Source organism: Lycium barbarum, chromosome 4 (assembly GCF_019175385.1).
Source record: "Lycium barbarum isolate Lr01 chromosome 4, ASM1917538v2, whole genome shotgun sequence".
Lineage (NCBI taxonomy): Eukaryota > Viridiplantae > Streptophyta > Magnoliopsida > Solanales > Solanaceae > Lycium > Lycium barbarum.
This window is the reverse complement of record NC_083340.1, coordinates 121,803,989-121,821,050: the sequence shown is the minus strand read 5'-3', so window position 1 is coordinate 121,821,050 and position 17,062 is coordinate 121,803,989. Positions and strand designations below refer to the sequence as shown.

Genomic DNA, 17,062 nt, shown 5'->3' with positions numbered 1-17,062 from the left:
ACCCTCACCTTTCAAGGATATAATCAAGATACTGTTAGAAAAGGTTGCTGATCTTCAGCAGAAGGCAGCAAGAATTGAAACAGCCAATGCTGCCTGGGAAGCAGCCACTGAAACGAGAAGGCCTCTGCTGCCTTTTCCATCTCGAAGCTCTCCATTACCCGACTAGTTCCCCACCTATCTCGCTGGGACCCCCGCACCATTCAGCAAACACATTGGCACCTCATACCAAACCCCACCGCCAACCGGCACTACCCGAGTCCCTGGAACCACACATTCCGTTCCTTCTTACCAAGTGCCATATAACGCCCATCCTAGCTCCACTACACAAACAAACACTGTTCCACCACCAACACAAAAGCCACCTACACATATAGAAATCAACTTGCAGACCCAACTGTTCTTTCCGCACACCTATCACCATAGATACCTTCTCACCCAATTACTAAGAAATTGACCACTATGAAGAGATAGAGAAGGCATGAAGGGTCAAACAGGATAAGCACGATAAAGATATGGAGCGCAAAATGGACGAGATGTTGGAACAATCCACGGGATCTGCTCGAAAGGCTATGGGTTTAAGCTATGATGACTTGTGCATACATCCTGACTTGGATTTGCCCGAAGGCTTCAAGGTGCCAAAATTTGAAATGTTCAATGGAACGGGCAACCCCAAAGCCCATCTCTGAGCTTATTGTGACCAGTTGGTTGGCGTACGAAACAACCAAGCACTCATCATGAAACTATTTAGTAGAAATTTGACCGGTGAGGCTTCTGAATGGTTCACCATGCAAGATATATGCCGAAGGATCTCATTGGAAGACATGCCTAGAGCTTTCATGAAAAGATTCCGCTTCAACATGGAAACGGTGCCGGACAGGTACTACCTAGAGAAAGCAAAGAAAAAATCCATCGAGAACTATTGCGAGTATGCGAGCAGGTGGAGAACTGAAGTTGCTCGAGTGCAACCACCTATAGGGGAGGAAGAACTAGTTTATGTCTTTATCCATTCCAGGAAACGGATTTCTACGATCGAATGCTTTCAATGGTTGGGAGGCCATTTTCAGAACTCGTCAAAATGGGAGAGGCCATAGAAGATGGCCTTAAATCAGGGCGAATTGTGAGTGTAGCCGGCAAGACTATTGAAATAAGTTTGACGGGATTTGTTCGAAAGAAGAATGAAGACATAGCAAACGTCTCCCATACCGCTAGTCCCAGACTCAAGAGGAAGGAGGATTTTCAGTCTCCAATAAATGTATATTCTTTACCACCTCTAAATGCCGAGATAACTATCTCATACAACCCAGTGCCTGTTTACTACGCATGACCCACTTTCCAAACACCACCGCCCACTTACCAAGCTCCGCAAAATACCTTCCAAACACCACCGCCCGCTTAAGAAGATCCACCAAATAATTTCTAATCACTACCACCAAATTATCAATCTCCCGCACCAGCTTTTGGACCCCAAAAAAACAATCCCCAGACAAATTACCAAAACCAACCACCCCATTTACCTACAATACGCCACGTCAGAATTTTGAGAAAAAGCTTTACTGCATGTTGACACCATTAATGGAAACTCGAATTGAGTTATTCAAGAGGTTGAGCACTGCTCGAATTATACGAACACTTCCCCCTAAGGTCATCGATCCCAAGAACCGAGCTTATCAGCCGGACCAAACATGTACCTACCATTCCAATGGAATAAGGCACAGTACCGAGGATTGTATCAATCTAAAGTACAAAATACAGGATTTGATCGACAGAAAGGAAATTATCTTCCAAACGACTGCGCCTAACGTGAACACCAATGCTTTGCCCAATCACGACAATAATGTAATTCATATGATTGAAAAGGAAGCGTATTGGATCACAGGAAGGCCGAAAATTCAAGACTCTATATGTCACAACCCAAGCCAATGAGTCGTGATGAGTGCCCGACCACTACTGACAAAGCACCCCCAACTCATACTTGCATCTGTCAGTGAGAAATATGGTGGCCCATATATAAACTATAACTGAACTATACTATCTCCTGTATGCAACAAGAACTCGCAACTAGTATACATGTATATATATACATACGTACTGCAGATAATAGTATAGGCCGACTAGGCCGCTACATATGATGTACAACATAATAAGAGCCCACAAGGCTACATAACATCCCAACTACATACAACTGTCTACAGACCTTTAATGGAGTATAAGCTGTAGAGAGGACTGGACAGGGCTCCCGTCATACCCATATACACAAGTCAAAATAGCATACTAAAATGAACTGCAGCCCCGAGCCAAGTGGAGCACACTGACTACTGCTGGGTGGAAGTCCTACTGAGCTAGACTGCCTCTCTGTTTATCTGAACCTGCGGGCATGAACACAGCCCTCCCGAGCAATAGGGGAGTCAGTACGGATAATGTACTGAGTATGTAAGGCATAAGATCAACATGTACATAAAATCATTGAAAAACATCTGAGACATGCCAGTGAGTATGTGAATCTGAATGAATTTGTATGACTGTATATCAGGAAACACACACACACACACACACAGATATATGTATATATATATATATAAACGCCACAACATAGGCCACATCGTCACCTCCTGTCAAATGTGCTTTATATATATATAAAGAATGAGAATGAGTGCAATGCATAAGCAAAATGAAATAATAGGACTCTCGGAATAATATGATGTCATATTACCTCTGGAACATGAAATCTCAAGACCCATGAACAGAAGGAATATCATAACAGGGGTACAGTATCATCAAAGACTGAAGTACTCTTAGTGCTACTAAGAGTAGGGTAATATGGAAGCTTATATGCTCGTTTGTTTGTTCATGTCATAGGATCATGCCAAAATGAAAGAAAAGATAGCCTTAACATAACTTTTTGGTCGCCTTAACTATAACTACTTAACGCTTGTCCTCCCAAGCTCGTAAATCTACATTCAAGAAAATTTATACTATTGTTAGGCTTATCGTCATATTCTTGTCTTAAGCCCTCAAATTAATTCCTTTTAAAAGCTGTCGAAATTCGGGCATCATCTCCCCTGTTTATATCCCTAGCCCGAAATCACAATACCAACAAAACAACAACAATAGCAACCCTAATATCAACAACATCATCATCAACACCAATATACTCCTAAAACATCCCACACGATGTTTTTCCCAATTTCTCAACCAACCGTAACAATATCCACAATACCATAATCAAAGAATTATATTCAATTTAATCTCAAATTAATCCAAAATCTCCTTTCAAATTCTTCCCATAGTCATCATCTTCAATTCAATACTTTGTGACTTCTCCACTTTGATTCTTTTCCTTTTCAAGAGTTATTAAACCTTTAAACCAACTCAATCATATAGACAAGATGGGGAACATACCTTATAATGGAAGAACTTCGCCTCACTCAACTTCTCCCAAGCTCAAGTTCATCACAACATTCAAGAGAGGCAAGAATAATCATTTTCCATAGATTATCTTAAGGTTTTGATGTTTGATCTTCTCTTTCAATAGTATGGAAGGTTGTGGAATGTTGTAGAACCTTCAATAATTCTCTTATAATGGGGAGATAAGCGTGGAAGGCTCTAGCGAAGTGTGGAGATTAGAAATGGTGAGAAATTAGGTGATTTAGATGACTTAAAAGGGTATATATAGTAGTCTAATTCGGGTTGGGCTGGTGGGCCGAAATTAGTGGACTTTTTAAGAGGTTTCTAGAATTCCCGAGTAGGTTCGCGGGCTTTTGGCAGTCCGTTTTAAAATGCCCATAATTTCCTACTTTTATGTTGTATCGACAAACGATTTGTTGCGTTATAAACTAGACTCAACGAACTTCATTTTAGGCTTTTGAAACACCTCAAAACTGCTGATATACCCGGAGATATACCTCTATGAAGTTGACCCAAAATTTCTATCCAAGTTTTTTCCAAATTTTTGACAAATTTAGTTTCTTCGATTTGCTTGATCCCGGAACCTTTAGACACTTGCTTAGCACTTGTTAAGAGTATTCATTAACTTTATAAGGGTTCTATCAGGTTACGTTAGTGTACTCACAATGCACACTACGCGAAAATTTTCAAGGTATAACACTATACAAGCACTCGAGCTTACGGTTCCATACAAGAGCGCCAATAGTTGAAGGTATTAATATTCGCGCCAGTAGTTGTGAACATTGCCCTTATAACAGAAGTGCCACCTAAAAAAGATTTTGTGGTACAAGTGGCTGCGGCACATGGAATGACAAGATCAGGAAGGTGTTATACTCCTAAGGATTTGGCCCAAGGGGCACCACAAAAAGAGGGAAATAAAAAGAGGACCATTACCGAGGGAGAGGCAGAAGACTTTTGGCGCCGAATGCGGCCAAATAAATACTCTATTATGGAGCACTTAAAGAAAACACTGGCACAAATATCAGTGATAGCACTCTTGTTAAGCTCCCCCACTACAAGAAATTAGACATTTAGCGGCGACATATAGTGGCGACCTTAGTGATTGCAACAAATGATATACATTTAGCGGCGACTATACAGGTCCCTACAGAAAGTAATTTATTAGCAGCGACTTTTATTTGGTCGCCGCTGATTCGTGCAGCTAAAAGGTGAAAAATTCATTCCCGCTAAGATAAAATTTTGGCTCCATAGATTCCGTGGCGACTTTTAAATAGTCGCTACTAAAGGCGTATTGCAGCGACTTGGGTCGCTGCTAACCCTTATTATTTTATTTAAAAGAAAAAAACATCCCTTTGAATTAAAACATCAGCAGCCATAAAACATATGAGTTTTCTTCTCCACAAAAAATTTCCTCTTCGATCTCCATTGTCATTTTTCATCCTTATACAAGCTACCCATATTGGTGAAAAAGATTCAAAAGGTCCTGAAAGTCCCAAATCTAAGAATCAAAACTCTATCTCTCTATTTATGTTGCTCCCTTTCTCAGCTAGATCTAATTTTTCTCAAAATCCCCCAAATCACAAGATTTAAATCTTAGTTTCTCAATTCTTAATTGAAGGAACAACTTTGCTGCTCCGTTTCTTTTCTTCCAGTTAGTGACCCAAAATCTCAAGTCAGGTATATCTTCAAATCCCCAATCCTTTCCTTTTTCTCATGGGTTATATGATAGAAAGTTTGGGATTTCTTGTGATCTTCCAAGCATAGCAAGTATTATGGTAAAAGATTAATTTGGGTATTGTTTGTAATGATTCATAAAGAATTTTTTTCAACATGCATTGAGCCATAATTAATTTTCAGAGATTTTTCACAGTTGTATTCTGATATATTCTGATATTTCATATCCAATTTCCCTCACCCATTTGAAAATCTACAGGACTATAAAGAATTTCGCATAAAAGAGTCATCCAGAGCGTATTTGGTATGGTTATTGTGGATTCGATCTTGACAGAACTCTCAGTTATTTCTTTTTTTGGGTAAGTTAAAGTTTCTTCTTGAAGACCTTTCTGGTGTTATTGTGATTGCATGTCGATATTCCATTATTTTTATTTTTTGTTCTTATGTGGTTATGGTGTATTAAAGTATAGACATTTATTTGGGTTGCCAATAGGAACAAGCCTGTTCATCATAAAAAAGTACATTTTTCATTGACAAAATTGGGAATTTGGTAGTTAAAAATGTACATGGATATTTACTCTGGTCATCTAATGTTTCCGTTGAAACCAGAAAATCTACAACTTGTATCCTTGACGATGGCAATCTTGTCATCCGTAACAATGATAGGAATGCTGTGAGGTTAAATTCTGCCTTGTGTGAGAGCTTCTTGCATCCAACATATACCTTTTTGCCTAGAATGAGAGTTTTCATGGAAAGACAAGTCAAAGAGCATAAAGTTTTCTGGTGTTGGAAATATGAGAGTGACCCTTCACCTCTAAAGTTATAGAATTTAAAAAGATAGTGATTTTTAATTACAACAACTTAGTGTATTCAACTTTGTGGCATCAGTTTGGCTTATTGGTAGAGACCAGAGAGTTGGCCTATGGATAGGTAAAGTATGTAGACAAATTCAACTAAAAAGCTCCTCCAAAATCCTTAATCTTGTTCAGTAGCTTTCTTTAGGATGCTAGGCTTGAGAAGTGTTTTAATTGTTAGTTACTACTATTTTATTTTTAACAAGGTCCGTACAACCTTCAAGCACAAAGTGAAATTTTAATCCAAGGCAATGAGATGCATATTCTTTTTCTCAGTCTCAACTATTTCATTTTGTTGAGATGGGAAAAGACATGACATCTCATTAGTGATCTTATGAGAATTTATAAATTGCAGTGTGAAGAGTATAATATTTTGGTACATTTTTAGTTTATCACTATAGAAGCTCTCTATATTTTTGTACTTATTAGGCTGACATGAAATTAATTCAAGATTCTTGTAGCTTTATTTGTATAAATAAAATTAGTAGTTAAGTCGAATCAGGGGCTTACTCTAACATTTCCATCAATGAAACAATAGTTGTTAGCAAAGTGTCCTCCATTTTTGTTATTGCTTGATTTAATACTTTGCTTTATGTATTGATATTTTTCTTGGACAGATAGCTATATATTTTATCATCTTTAATTCTTATTCTGATACTTATCCTTTTTTATTTGATGTTGCAGGAAATGAAAGGAATTGGACGAGGTAAAAGTGTGAGAGGAGGGACGAGCCGTGGACATGGCAATTTTCGAGGACGTGGAAGTTCAAGAACGATGTCTCAACCACAAATACAACCAACAGAGATTAACGAGGCATCTTTGGAGATAGGACAATCAAGTAACCCAACTCAAGGACCTATACAGACCGAACAAACATCAAGTAGCCCTCTCCAAAGAACATCTCTAGAGACACAATCATCAAGAAATCTAGAAAAAGTGTACTTCCCTCTCCATAGGCTTCAAATGGTGTAGGTTAGTTTTAAAAAAAAATATAATCTTTTTTTTTTAATAACTAATTTCATTATATTAATCACCAAAGTGAAGTATTTCATATCCGTAACCACACTACCACAGTTGGTTATCTAAAGCCACAAACACCAGAAACAAGGTAAATGAACTCCTAGCCTATTTTAGAATTGTAGGTGCTGCATTTTGGTTCTGATCCCAGCTGAGGCTCTGACACATGAAACAAAGGCAACTTCTCTTGCTAAGGCCTCCCAATACCTCCTTGTCTTCTCAAATACTCTTGCATTTCTTTCAAGCCATATAGCATTATATTCCATAGTGCCCTGGTACAGTTATAAGTAGCTGTGTAAGTCCTAGCCAACCATTGTATAACTCTATTCCATAGTGCCCTGGTATAGTGGCATAACACAAATAGGTTCTCCCTATTCATTTTGTAGTTGGCAGAGTGTACATTCAGGATTAACTTCCATTCCCCACCGAATCAACCTGTCATTTGTCCTCATACCACCATGCAGATGCAGCCACATCACGAATTTAGCTTTAGGCCTTGCATCATTCTTGAACATTAGCCCTTTCCACTCGATTCTAGGATAGTCACCAAGCAGCTGCAAATACCTTTATCTAATTAGGCTTTTAGAGCTGGTATGGTCATAGTGTAGCTGTGTAGTTAAGACTTTAGAACTCACCAAGCAGTTGCGAAAAAAAATTATTCTCTTCTATTATAGTTTTCAGTTTATTTCCTTGATTTAAGATTTTACATTTCTTTACTAATACTTTCCTCTCAGTTCGATTTTTGTTAAAATCAGCGGTGATGATTTATTTTTTGCTTTGTAGTTTCTCGCATCAATAGAAAGAAATGAAGAGGGAAATATAAATCTAAAACAGTAGATATAAAAACTAGGTATGGAGGAAAAATCACAATAATGATTCTAGATGACATTGATAGAGCTATGGGTCCTGGGGCTAGAGATATTGTTAGTTACTCTGGTTTGACCATGAGGAGCATTATCTCATTCCGAGAGGGGAAGTGGCAAAAGATTGTTTTGAAATACGGAGAAGCAATGTGGTTGAGGGTCAAGGTAATAAATTACTCTCAATATTTATTGCCTTTAGATTACATGATTTATTCATATGATTATGATATCAAATATAATGTTACAATGTGTTCAGAACAAATTTGAAGTTTGTGGCGGACTGCGAGAGCATAAGTTGCAAGGCTTTGTGATAAGTAGTATGCAAAGGCTTTTTAGAGATGAAGAGAGATTGTCTCATCGACCTAAGGATGTTCAGCTGGAGGACTGGAAATACCTAGTAAAGTATTTTGGAAGTGAAGAATTCAATGTAACTTAATAACCAGTTTTTTTGAAGTTAGGAAATACCAAGTGTGTTTACTCTTTGAATAAAGATATCCTGAACTCTTGGCTTAGTGCAGATTGTCAGTGAAAGAAACAAAAGAAATAGAGAAAAGCAAATAACTAAGCATGTTTGTGGTACAAAGTCTTTTGCAGAAGTAGAGGAATATACGATAAGAATACAGTTGTTCTCCTATTGTCACATAGACTGTTTATTACGATAAGAAAGTTGCAAGAAGAACTTAACCGGAAGTTGCAAGAAGAACATGAACAAATGGATATCGACTTAAAAAGGGATATGGAACAAGATTTGCAAAACAAATTGAAAGAGGAGCGTGCACACATGAAAGGAGAATTTGACAAGATGTTCCAAGAACAAATAGCTGCTTTCATGACTAGAATGCAACAGGTACTTTTTCTTGTTCTTGCTCTTGCTATTGAGGAGTATTTTTATTAATAACCAACTTTGATTTGCTCAGCTATGGTATTTTTGTGTGATTTGCTGAGCAGTATTGATTCAAATATGCAGTTTTTTTACGTCTATGTTGTTGTTGGAGATAGCATCAGTCTTTCGCTGATGTTTGGAACTCTTCTTTTTTCTTTACTGCTTTGAAATTCATAACACAATGAAATAGTAAAAAATAGGCCAAATACCTATATAGCCCCCTAAACTTGACATGATTTTCCATTTAGGCAGCTTAACAAAGGATGTTTTCTATTAGACTGGACCTCTTCAGGTCAAATACTGTCACTCATTAATACACCAAAACCAAAATTTTAAAGCTTCTTAAGGTTCTTGTCTTGTTCCTTTAATAATAACCCAATAGATTCTTGTTTTTCATTCAATTGACAATATCCTTTTCCTTCTCTTTTGCCTCTAAGCTTTTTTGGTTCTCACTCATTTTCTTTCTAGGGTGACTTTAATTCTTGAAAAGTTATAATCTTTCTTGTCATTTTGAAGAATCCTTTGAGGGTATTGGGTATTCATTTTTGTTTTCTGATAGCTAAAAAGAGGCATTTTTAAGGGATAATGTCAGCCAAGAATAGAAACAATCTCTTCACTAACTTCTTTTCTTGAGTGTCTTTAATTTTTGAAAAGTTCTAATTTTTACTGGGATTTTGAAGAATCCTTTGTGGGTTGTCTTATTGTAAGGGTATTGGGTATTAACTTTTGTTTTCTGATAGCTAAAAAGAGGCATTTTTATAAGGGATAGTGTTAGCCACGAATAGAAAATCTTCTTGACTACCTTTTTTGGGTTTCTAGTTTGATTTTCTGGGGTGACTTTAGTTTTTCAAAAAGTTTTGATTTTTCTTGGTACTTTGAAGGATTCTTTTGTGGTTTGTCTTCTTGAGGATATTGGGTATTCACTTTTGTTTTCTGTTAGCTAAAAGAGGCATATTCCTAAGGATAATGTCAGCCAAGAATGGAAAATCTTCTTTAATAACTTTTTGGGTTTATGGAGGTAGAAAAAGGTAATGTTCTTGTGAAAAGTTCAGTTCTTTTAGAAAGTTATTTGACTATAAATACTGGAAAAGTAAAGTCTTTAGTATATTGAAGCTTTGAAGCTTGAAATTCTTGTCAATGAGAGAGAAAAAAGTAATGGCTTTGTGAAAAGTTCAGTTCTTTTAGAAAGTTATCTGACTATAAGTAGAGGAAGTTGTATTTTTGAGTATATTCTTGTGAATGGGGGAGAAGAAGAATATGCCAGCAGTTTGGTTTTCTTTGAAGAGATCTTTGCATTGTAAATCAGAGCCATCAGATGTTCATGACCCAAAAACAAGAAAACAGTTAAGCACAATTTTGACTAGTAATTAATGAAACTGCCTAATGAACCCCACTTCTTCTTCCCTTGTTATTAATGAAACTGGAAAAGAATTACTACAACATTGTGGAATTTGCAATCTCTTTTTACAAGTTCCTCTACTTCTATTAATGGAAACTGTGTATGGTTCAAAGCCTCTACATTTTCAAGAAATATCTTTCTTTAATGTTGTTGAAATACGATGAAAGTTTGGTTGCCATTGACATTATTGCACCATTTTTTTCTTCTTCTCAATATTTCATAACAATGAAAAGAGAAAGAGAAAAAAAAAATTATCCTTGTGGGGTTTGGTTATTTCAGTTGGGATTTCTCTATGGTTTTGTAAATTGTGATTTTTTGGTTGATTGGTGGTTCTCTTTTTTTTTTTTTTTTTCTTTTGACACACTTCCTGGAACTATTATGTCATTGACTTTTTAAATCTTATGTGCTCTATGTGACCCTTTTTATTATTAGCATTGGATTATGATAATTTTCAAACTGATCCTATATGTTTTTTAATAACAGGGACGAGGTTCTTAAACAATGGAGCAAACCAAAGAAAAGTTTGAAGGCGTGCAATAGAAGTTTTTGGTCATATATAATATGCATAAAATGAAAGTTTTTATGTAATATGCATACAATGGAAGTGTTTGATGATATGTAATATATATACGTTGGAAGTTTTTGCTTTTTTGGGTCATATGTATATGCATATAATGAACCGAAGTACTATGTCCATAGTATATCTGTTGTTGACTTTTAAGTAATGAAAGTATTTATGATATTCGGCTTGGAAGTGCTTTTGGAATTTGTTATGCTACTAGATGTTTTTAGTAGCTATGTATTAGTTTCAGAGAATTCAATTCTCAATAGTAAATCTAATGATTTAATAGTTTTTGTAGCCAATTTTGTTGTTGCTAAAAGTTGTTATTCAGTAGCAAGATAAATGTTGCCACAGATGTTATAGTAGTTTTTGTGGCGATTTCTGTCGCTACTAAACTTAGTTTTAGTAGCAAGATGAAAGTTATGACAGATACTATATTGGTTTTGTGAAGACAAGAGTCGCTACTAATAGAAACATGTAGCAGCGAAAAAAAATTTGCCACTAATAGTCTAATAGGTTAGTGGCGACAAAAGTCGTTACTAATCACTTTTGTAGTGGCGAGGTAAAAATTGCTGTTGATAGTTAATTTGCTTTTGTGGCAACAATGTCGCCATTAAAGGTCTTATTTCAGTAGTGACTAGGCTAATATCTATGTTGTAAAATATTTTTTTGTGGCATACTTGTTTACTTTTAGTGGCGATATATGTCGCTACAAATGCCTACTTATTGTGGCGACTTCTGGTTGTCGTCACAAATAACCTTTAGTTATGGAAGTACTACCAACGATGGGAAAGTCGCTGCTATAAGTCTTTAGAGGCGACTTTTGAGGTTTTTGTGGCGACTTCCGTCGCCACAATAAGACAGATTTCTTGTAGTGCCCACAACACCGTTTTGTTTTGATGAAAGTGTTGGAAGAAGCCTACGTCCCGGTTGGGGACAAGCAGTGAAAATCTGGCGGAAATGGTTGCACATGTTATGGAGGATCATCAAATTACCTTCACTGAGAAAGATCTACCTAAAAAGGGTACAAATCACAACAAAGCACTACAGATTGTCGTTATGTGCCACAATAAGGCAGCCTCCCGAGTTTTGGTCGATAATGTTGTTGGGCTCAACATTTTCCCCAAATCCAATTTGGTTCAGTTGTGTTATGACCTTGGGAAAGTGCGTCAAAGATATACCAATATATGAGCATTCGATGGAGGCTAGTGTGATGCCATTGGAGGTTGATCTCAATATTCAAATTGGGCCAGTGGAGGTCATCACTGAATTCCAGGTCATGGAAATACCTGCCAGTTACAATCTTTTGCTAGGAAGGCCATGGATCCACATAGCAGGAGCTGTGCCGTCCTCACTCCTTCAATCTTTGAAATTTGTATGGGATGGCCATGAGGTCATAATCCATAGAGAGGGTAGCATCCACAACTACCCGGACAATTCGGTGCCCCTCACCGAGGCAGTGCCAAAGGGAACAGATTTTCATGCAACGAAACTAGTGGGAGCCGCTCACAAGATAGATTTTGTAGAGGCACCCATGCCTACAGTGTATAAAATGATTGCATCAGCTATGCTTCATAATGGTTTTGAACCAGGAAAAAGTTTGGGAAGAAATTTGCACGGCATCACAGAGCCAATCCCCATTCTTCAAGACAATTTTCGCTTTGGACTAGGGTATGTCCCAACTGATGATGAGGTCTCAGTAGCTGCTAAAAAGAAGAGGTACATTGTGAAGCTTCGCAAGCCTATTGCAAACTTATACCAGTCATTTCCAAACAGAATGCCGATGCCGAATGATACAGACATAGAAGAAGGGATAGGGATGATATTCCAAGAGGAAGATTGCTCGGTGGTGCTAAAAGAATACACAGAAGTGCCCACCATCAGAGATGCTAATCCGGGTGAACAATTGTCAAACTGGACTTTCATCCCACTTTAGGTTCCTTGGCTGAGAAACGATGAATTTATTTTTAGAAAAAATGGCGAGAATCGGTCGAGGTCCAATTACTCGCCTTTTGCACTTTACATTACCTTGTAATGTTTTCAAAAATGAAAATGGCTCGATGTTGATTCGAACTAGGACCACAATTGTACTTTTATTTGAATCAAATTAATGAAGCCTCGAATTATGGAAACATAACTTGCATTTATTTTTTCTTAAAATACATGCATATATTAACCTCCCTTTACTTTGGTTTTTCAGTAATAAAAACAATAATGCAACCCTAAATGTCATGACATGTTGCGATGAGAATGAGTCACACAGTATAGAAGAAGAGGAATATGAGGAATACGACGAGGATACAATGTTACCCGAAGGCCTCGTAGAAGAAGTAGAACAGTTGGAAAATGCGCAGAAGCCAAATATGAACAAAATAGAAGCAATCAATCTAGGTGACGAGGAAAACATTAGAGAAACAAGGATAACTGTGCACCTAGAAGCCCTGTAAAATAAATCTCTTAAACGAATACGTGGATCTATTCGCAAGGTCATATGGCTGACATGCCAGGGTTAAGCACTAGTGTGGTGTCCCACGGGTTACCTATCAATGCAGGGTTTACCCCTATAAAATAAAAAATCAGGCAGTTCAAGCCGGATATCAGCATCCGCATCAAGGACGAGGTGGAAAAATAAATCGAAGTCAGGGTGGTAGAAGCAACCTCATACCCCACATGGTTAGCCAACATAGTTCCCGTACCAAAAAAGGATAGAAAGATACGAATATGTGTAGACTATCGGGATCCCAACCGAGCCAGTCCAAAAAGATAATTTTTCGCTCCCAAACATCCACATGCTCGTAGATAATGTTCCAAGCATGAGTTGCAGTCATTTATGGATTGTTTCGCTGGGTATCACCAGATCATCATGAATGAAGAAGATGCACAGAAAACAACCTTCATCACTCCGTTGGGCGTATACCATTATAGGGCGATGCAATTTGGTCTTAAAAACGCTAGCGCCACCTATATAAGGGCCATGACTACCATTTTCAATGACATGATTCACAGGGAAATTGAAGTGTATGTGGGTGATGTCATCATCAAGTCGAGATTAAGTGCAGAGCACACCACATATCTGAGGAAATTCTTTAATAGGCTTCGAAAGTCCAAATCCAAAACTGAACCTGGCCAAGTACGCATTTGGAGTGCCAGCTGGAAAATTTCTTGGATTCATAGTGAGCCGAAGGGGCATAGAACTAGATCCTACCAAAATCAAAGCAATCCAAGAGCTACCTCCTCCCAAGATGAAGAGAGAGGTCATGAGCTTCTTAGGAAGGTTGAATTACATCGGGTGATTCATAGCTTAGTCCACAATCATTGTGGAATCCATACAGAAGCTTTTGAAGAAAGACGTGCCCACAAATTGCACGGAAGAATGCCAAAAAGTTTTTGACACCATCAAGAGATATTTGTCTAATCCACAAGTTTTGCTATCCCCAGGCCCGGGAGCCCACTTTTATTATATTTGTCTGTATCAGAGAATGCCTTTGAGTGCATGTTAGCACAACATGATGAGACGGGCAAAAATGAGTGTGCCATATATTACTTGAACAAGAAATTTACTGCATGTGAGGTAAGATACACACTGGTGGAAAAGACCTATTGTGCCCTAACGTGGGTGGCTCAGAAGCTGAGGCATTACTTGTCATCATATACCATCCACATCATATCCAAAATGGATCCACTAAGGTCTATCTCTCGCCAGTCCATGCCTGTTGGAAAGTTGGCTACGTGGAAAATTATATTGAGCGAATTCGATAGAGTGTACATAGCACAAAAAGCCATCAAAGGACAAGCATTGGCTGATCTCTTAGCTGAAAATCCTGTGGATGACGATCTCGAACCCCTTCGAACCCATTTTCCAGAAGAAAGTGTGTTGGCTATCGAGGAAGAACTAGTAGAACCCTACACCGGGTGGAGATTTTTCTTTGATGGGGCCGTTAACTACCAAGGTTCTTTAATTAGAGCGGTCTTGATATCAAAAACCGGACAATATTACCCGATGGCCGCAAAGCTCATATTCCGTTGTACCAAAACATGGAAAAATATAAAGCTTGCATATTGGGTTTGAGGATGGAATTAGGTACGGACGTTAGCAATATGATGGTCATAGGAGACTCCAATCTCCTAATACACTAGGTACAGGGTGAGTGGGCCACTAAGAATGATAAAATATTGTCGTATGTAAATCTGGCACAAAGATTGTGGTAGAAGTTCAAGAAGATCAAATTCAGGCATACACCAAGGGCTCAAAATGAGTTTGCCGATGCTTTAGCCACCATAGCATCCATGACCCAACATCCCAAAAGCAGTCACATTGACCCTTTGAAAGAGGAGCACACCTATTGTTCTCACGTGGAGGCATAGCTAGATTGCAAACCATGGTTTAATGACATCAAGTTATATTTGGAGAAGCGGGAATATCCGGAAGACATCGCGAGGAATCAAAAGAAAACCATCCAAAGAATGGCCAATGGTTTCTTCCTAAACAAAGAAATACTATACAAGCGGACCTCGAATTTGGGTTTGCTCTGATTTGTAGACGCAACTGAAGCCACAACGCAGTTGAAGGTGCAAAGCTGTTAGAAGAAGTACACGCCGGGACCTGCGGGCCTCATATGAATGGTTTTGTGCTAGCCAAGAAAATATTCCGAGCAGGATACTACTGGATGACCATAAAAAGTGATTGTTGCCAATTAGTACAAAAATGCCATCAATGCTAGATCCATGGAGACCTGATTCAAGTCCCGCCCAGTGAACTCAATGCCATGAGCTCACCTTGGCCATTGTCGCTTGGGGTATGGACATCATTGGAATAGTCGAGCCTGCTGCTTCAAATGGGCACCGATTCATTCTAGTTGCCATTTACTAATTCACCAAATAGGTGGAAGCGACGTCCCACAAATCATAGACGAAGAAAGTAGTGGCCGACTTTGTGCAAAATAATATCATATGCCATTTTGGCACACCCGAGTCCCTCATAACGGATAAGGGACAAATCGAAAAAGTCACTCGATGAAGGACATTTGTGAGCATTTCAAGATCACTTATAGGAACTCCACGGCCAACTGGCCACAAATAAATGGATTTGTAGAAGCAACCAATAAGAATATCAAAAGGATATTAAGGAACATGATGGAAAACCACAGAGGTTGGCATGAACAATTGCCAAACACCCTATTAGGATACCGCACAATAGCTCGCACTTTAACAGGGGCAACTCCATACTTGCTTGTTTATGGCACTGAAGCCGTCATACCTACCGAAGTGGAGATACCTTCACTCATAATCATTCAAGAGGCAAAATTGGAAAATGTAGAATAGGTTAAAGCCCGATAAGAGAAATTGGCTTTAATTGATGAAAAGAGGATGGTTTCCATATGTCACGGTCAACTATACTGATAAAATAGGGCGCGAGCCTTCAATAAACGCGTCAGGGTGCGGCTTTTTCAAATAGGGTAGTTGGTGCTCAAAATAATTGTCACACCCTAATCCCGCTAGGGTGTGATGGGCACCCGACCCCGTATCCGGAGCCGAGCGACCCCACAGACTCTTATTACACACATAATTTCATCGGACTCTGAAATCAAATAAAAGTGAAATACATAGTAAGCTTTCAAAATCTTTCTTTCATCGATGTTTTCAAATCAGACAAAATATGTAATCATATAGAGTTTGTTACATAATACAAAATGACACATCGGCTGATGGAGCCGCTTACAGAACTGACAACCAATACCCACGACTCTGTCTGCAAAGTCTCTAACATTACTCAGACATCATAGCACACATTTTCTGACTCGGCAGCACTCCAGGAACAAGTGGAGCTTGCCAACCCCGCTGGAACATCTTCTATCATTGCTTCAACTCATCTTGGTGTACCTGCGTGGCATGAAACGCAGCCCCCGAAGAAAAGGGGGTCAGTACGGAATATGTACTGAGCATGTAAGGCATGAGATATAGAAAACAGAATCATAATCGGAACAACGAGACAAAAGTAAGTACATTAGCCAGAAAAACCAAGGAGCTTATTTTCCAAACGCAAATCATGTATACCGATGTCACATGTCAGAAGGAGTACAGAAAATGAGTAAATCGTGCAGAGTATCAGAAAACTTACTTTCCAAACACAGATCATACGGGCTGACCTCATATGTCATCATATACATATACATATAACAGATCCCGGCCCTTTAGTAAGGGACGCGGTGGATGGACTCATTATGTATGCTGACATCATATATCACAGATGCGTATAACAGAACCCGACCCTCTAGTAAGGGACGCGGTTAACAGAATCATCAACGCATGTCAGAATCATATATCACATATGCATATAACGTGCCCCGACCCTCCTGTGAGGTACGCGGTAAATCATATATCATGTATGCATATAACGTGCCCCGA

General features: G+C 38.5%; 1 protein-coding gene across 2 annotated transcripts; it reads left to right on the top strand.

Annotated features, from left to right (window-relative positions):
* The first annotated feature begins 4,502 nt into the window (after positions 1-4,502).
* Positions 4,503-10,860, top strand: LOC132636325 (uncharacterized). Of its 2 annotated transcripts, XR_009581182.1 has the most exons (6): positions 4,503-5,082; positions 5,339-5,438; positions 6,618-6,905; positions 7,734-7,978; positions 8,070-8,660; positions 10,579-10,860. XR_009581182.1 is itself a non-coding variant. In XM_060353141.1 (4 exons), the coding sequence occupies exons 1-3, from the start codon at positions 7,823-7,825 to the stop codon at positions 8,473-8,475; spliced, it is 471 nt and encodes a 156-aa protein (XP_060209124.1). In that variant the 5' UTR covers positions 6,912-7,822; the 3' UTR covers positions 8,476-8,660; positions 10,579-10,860. The 2 variants fall into 2 exon arrangements, 1 of the variants encoding a protein (XP_060209124.1); XM_060353141.1 differs by lacking the exons at positions 4,503-5,082; positions 5,339-5,438; positions 6,618-6,905 and having other exon boundaries at positions 6,912-7,978; positions 8,070-8,240; positions 8,332-8,660.
* The last annotated feature ends 6,202 nt before the right edge of the window (positions 10,861-17,062 follow it).

Excerpts from the sequence above, each read along its gene's own strand:
- LOC132636325 (XM_060353141.1), top strand. The coding sequence starts at position 7,823 with ATGATTCTAGATGACATTGATAGAGCTATGGGTCCTGGGGCTAGAGAT. Across the intron at positions 7,979-8,069 it reads CAATGTGGTTGAGGGTCAAG|AACAAATTTGAAGTTTGTGG; the intron begins GTAATAAATTAC and ends CAATGTGTTCAG. Across the intron at positions 8,241-8,331 it reads TTGGAAGTGAAGAATTCAAT|ATTGTCAGTGAAAGAAACAA; the intron begins GTAACTTAATAA and ends GGCTTAGTGCAG.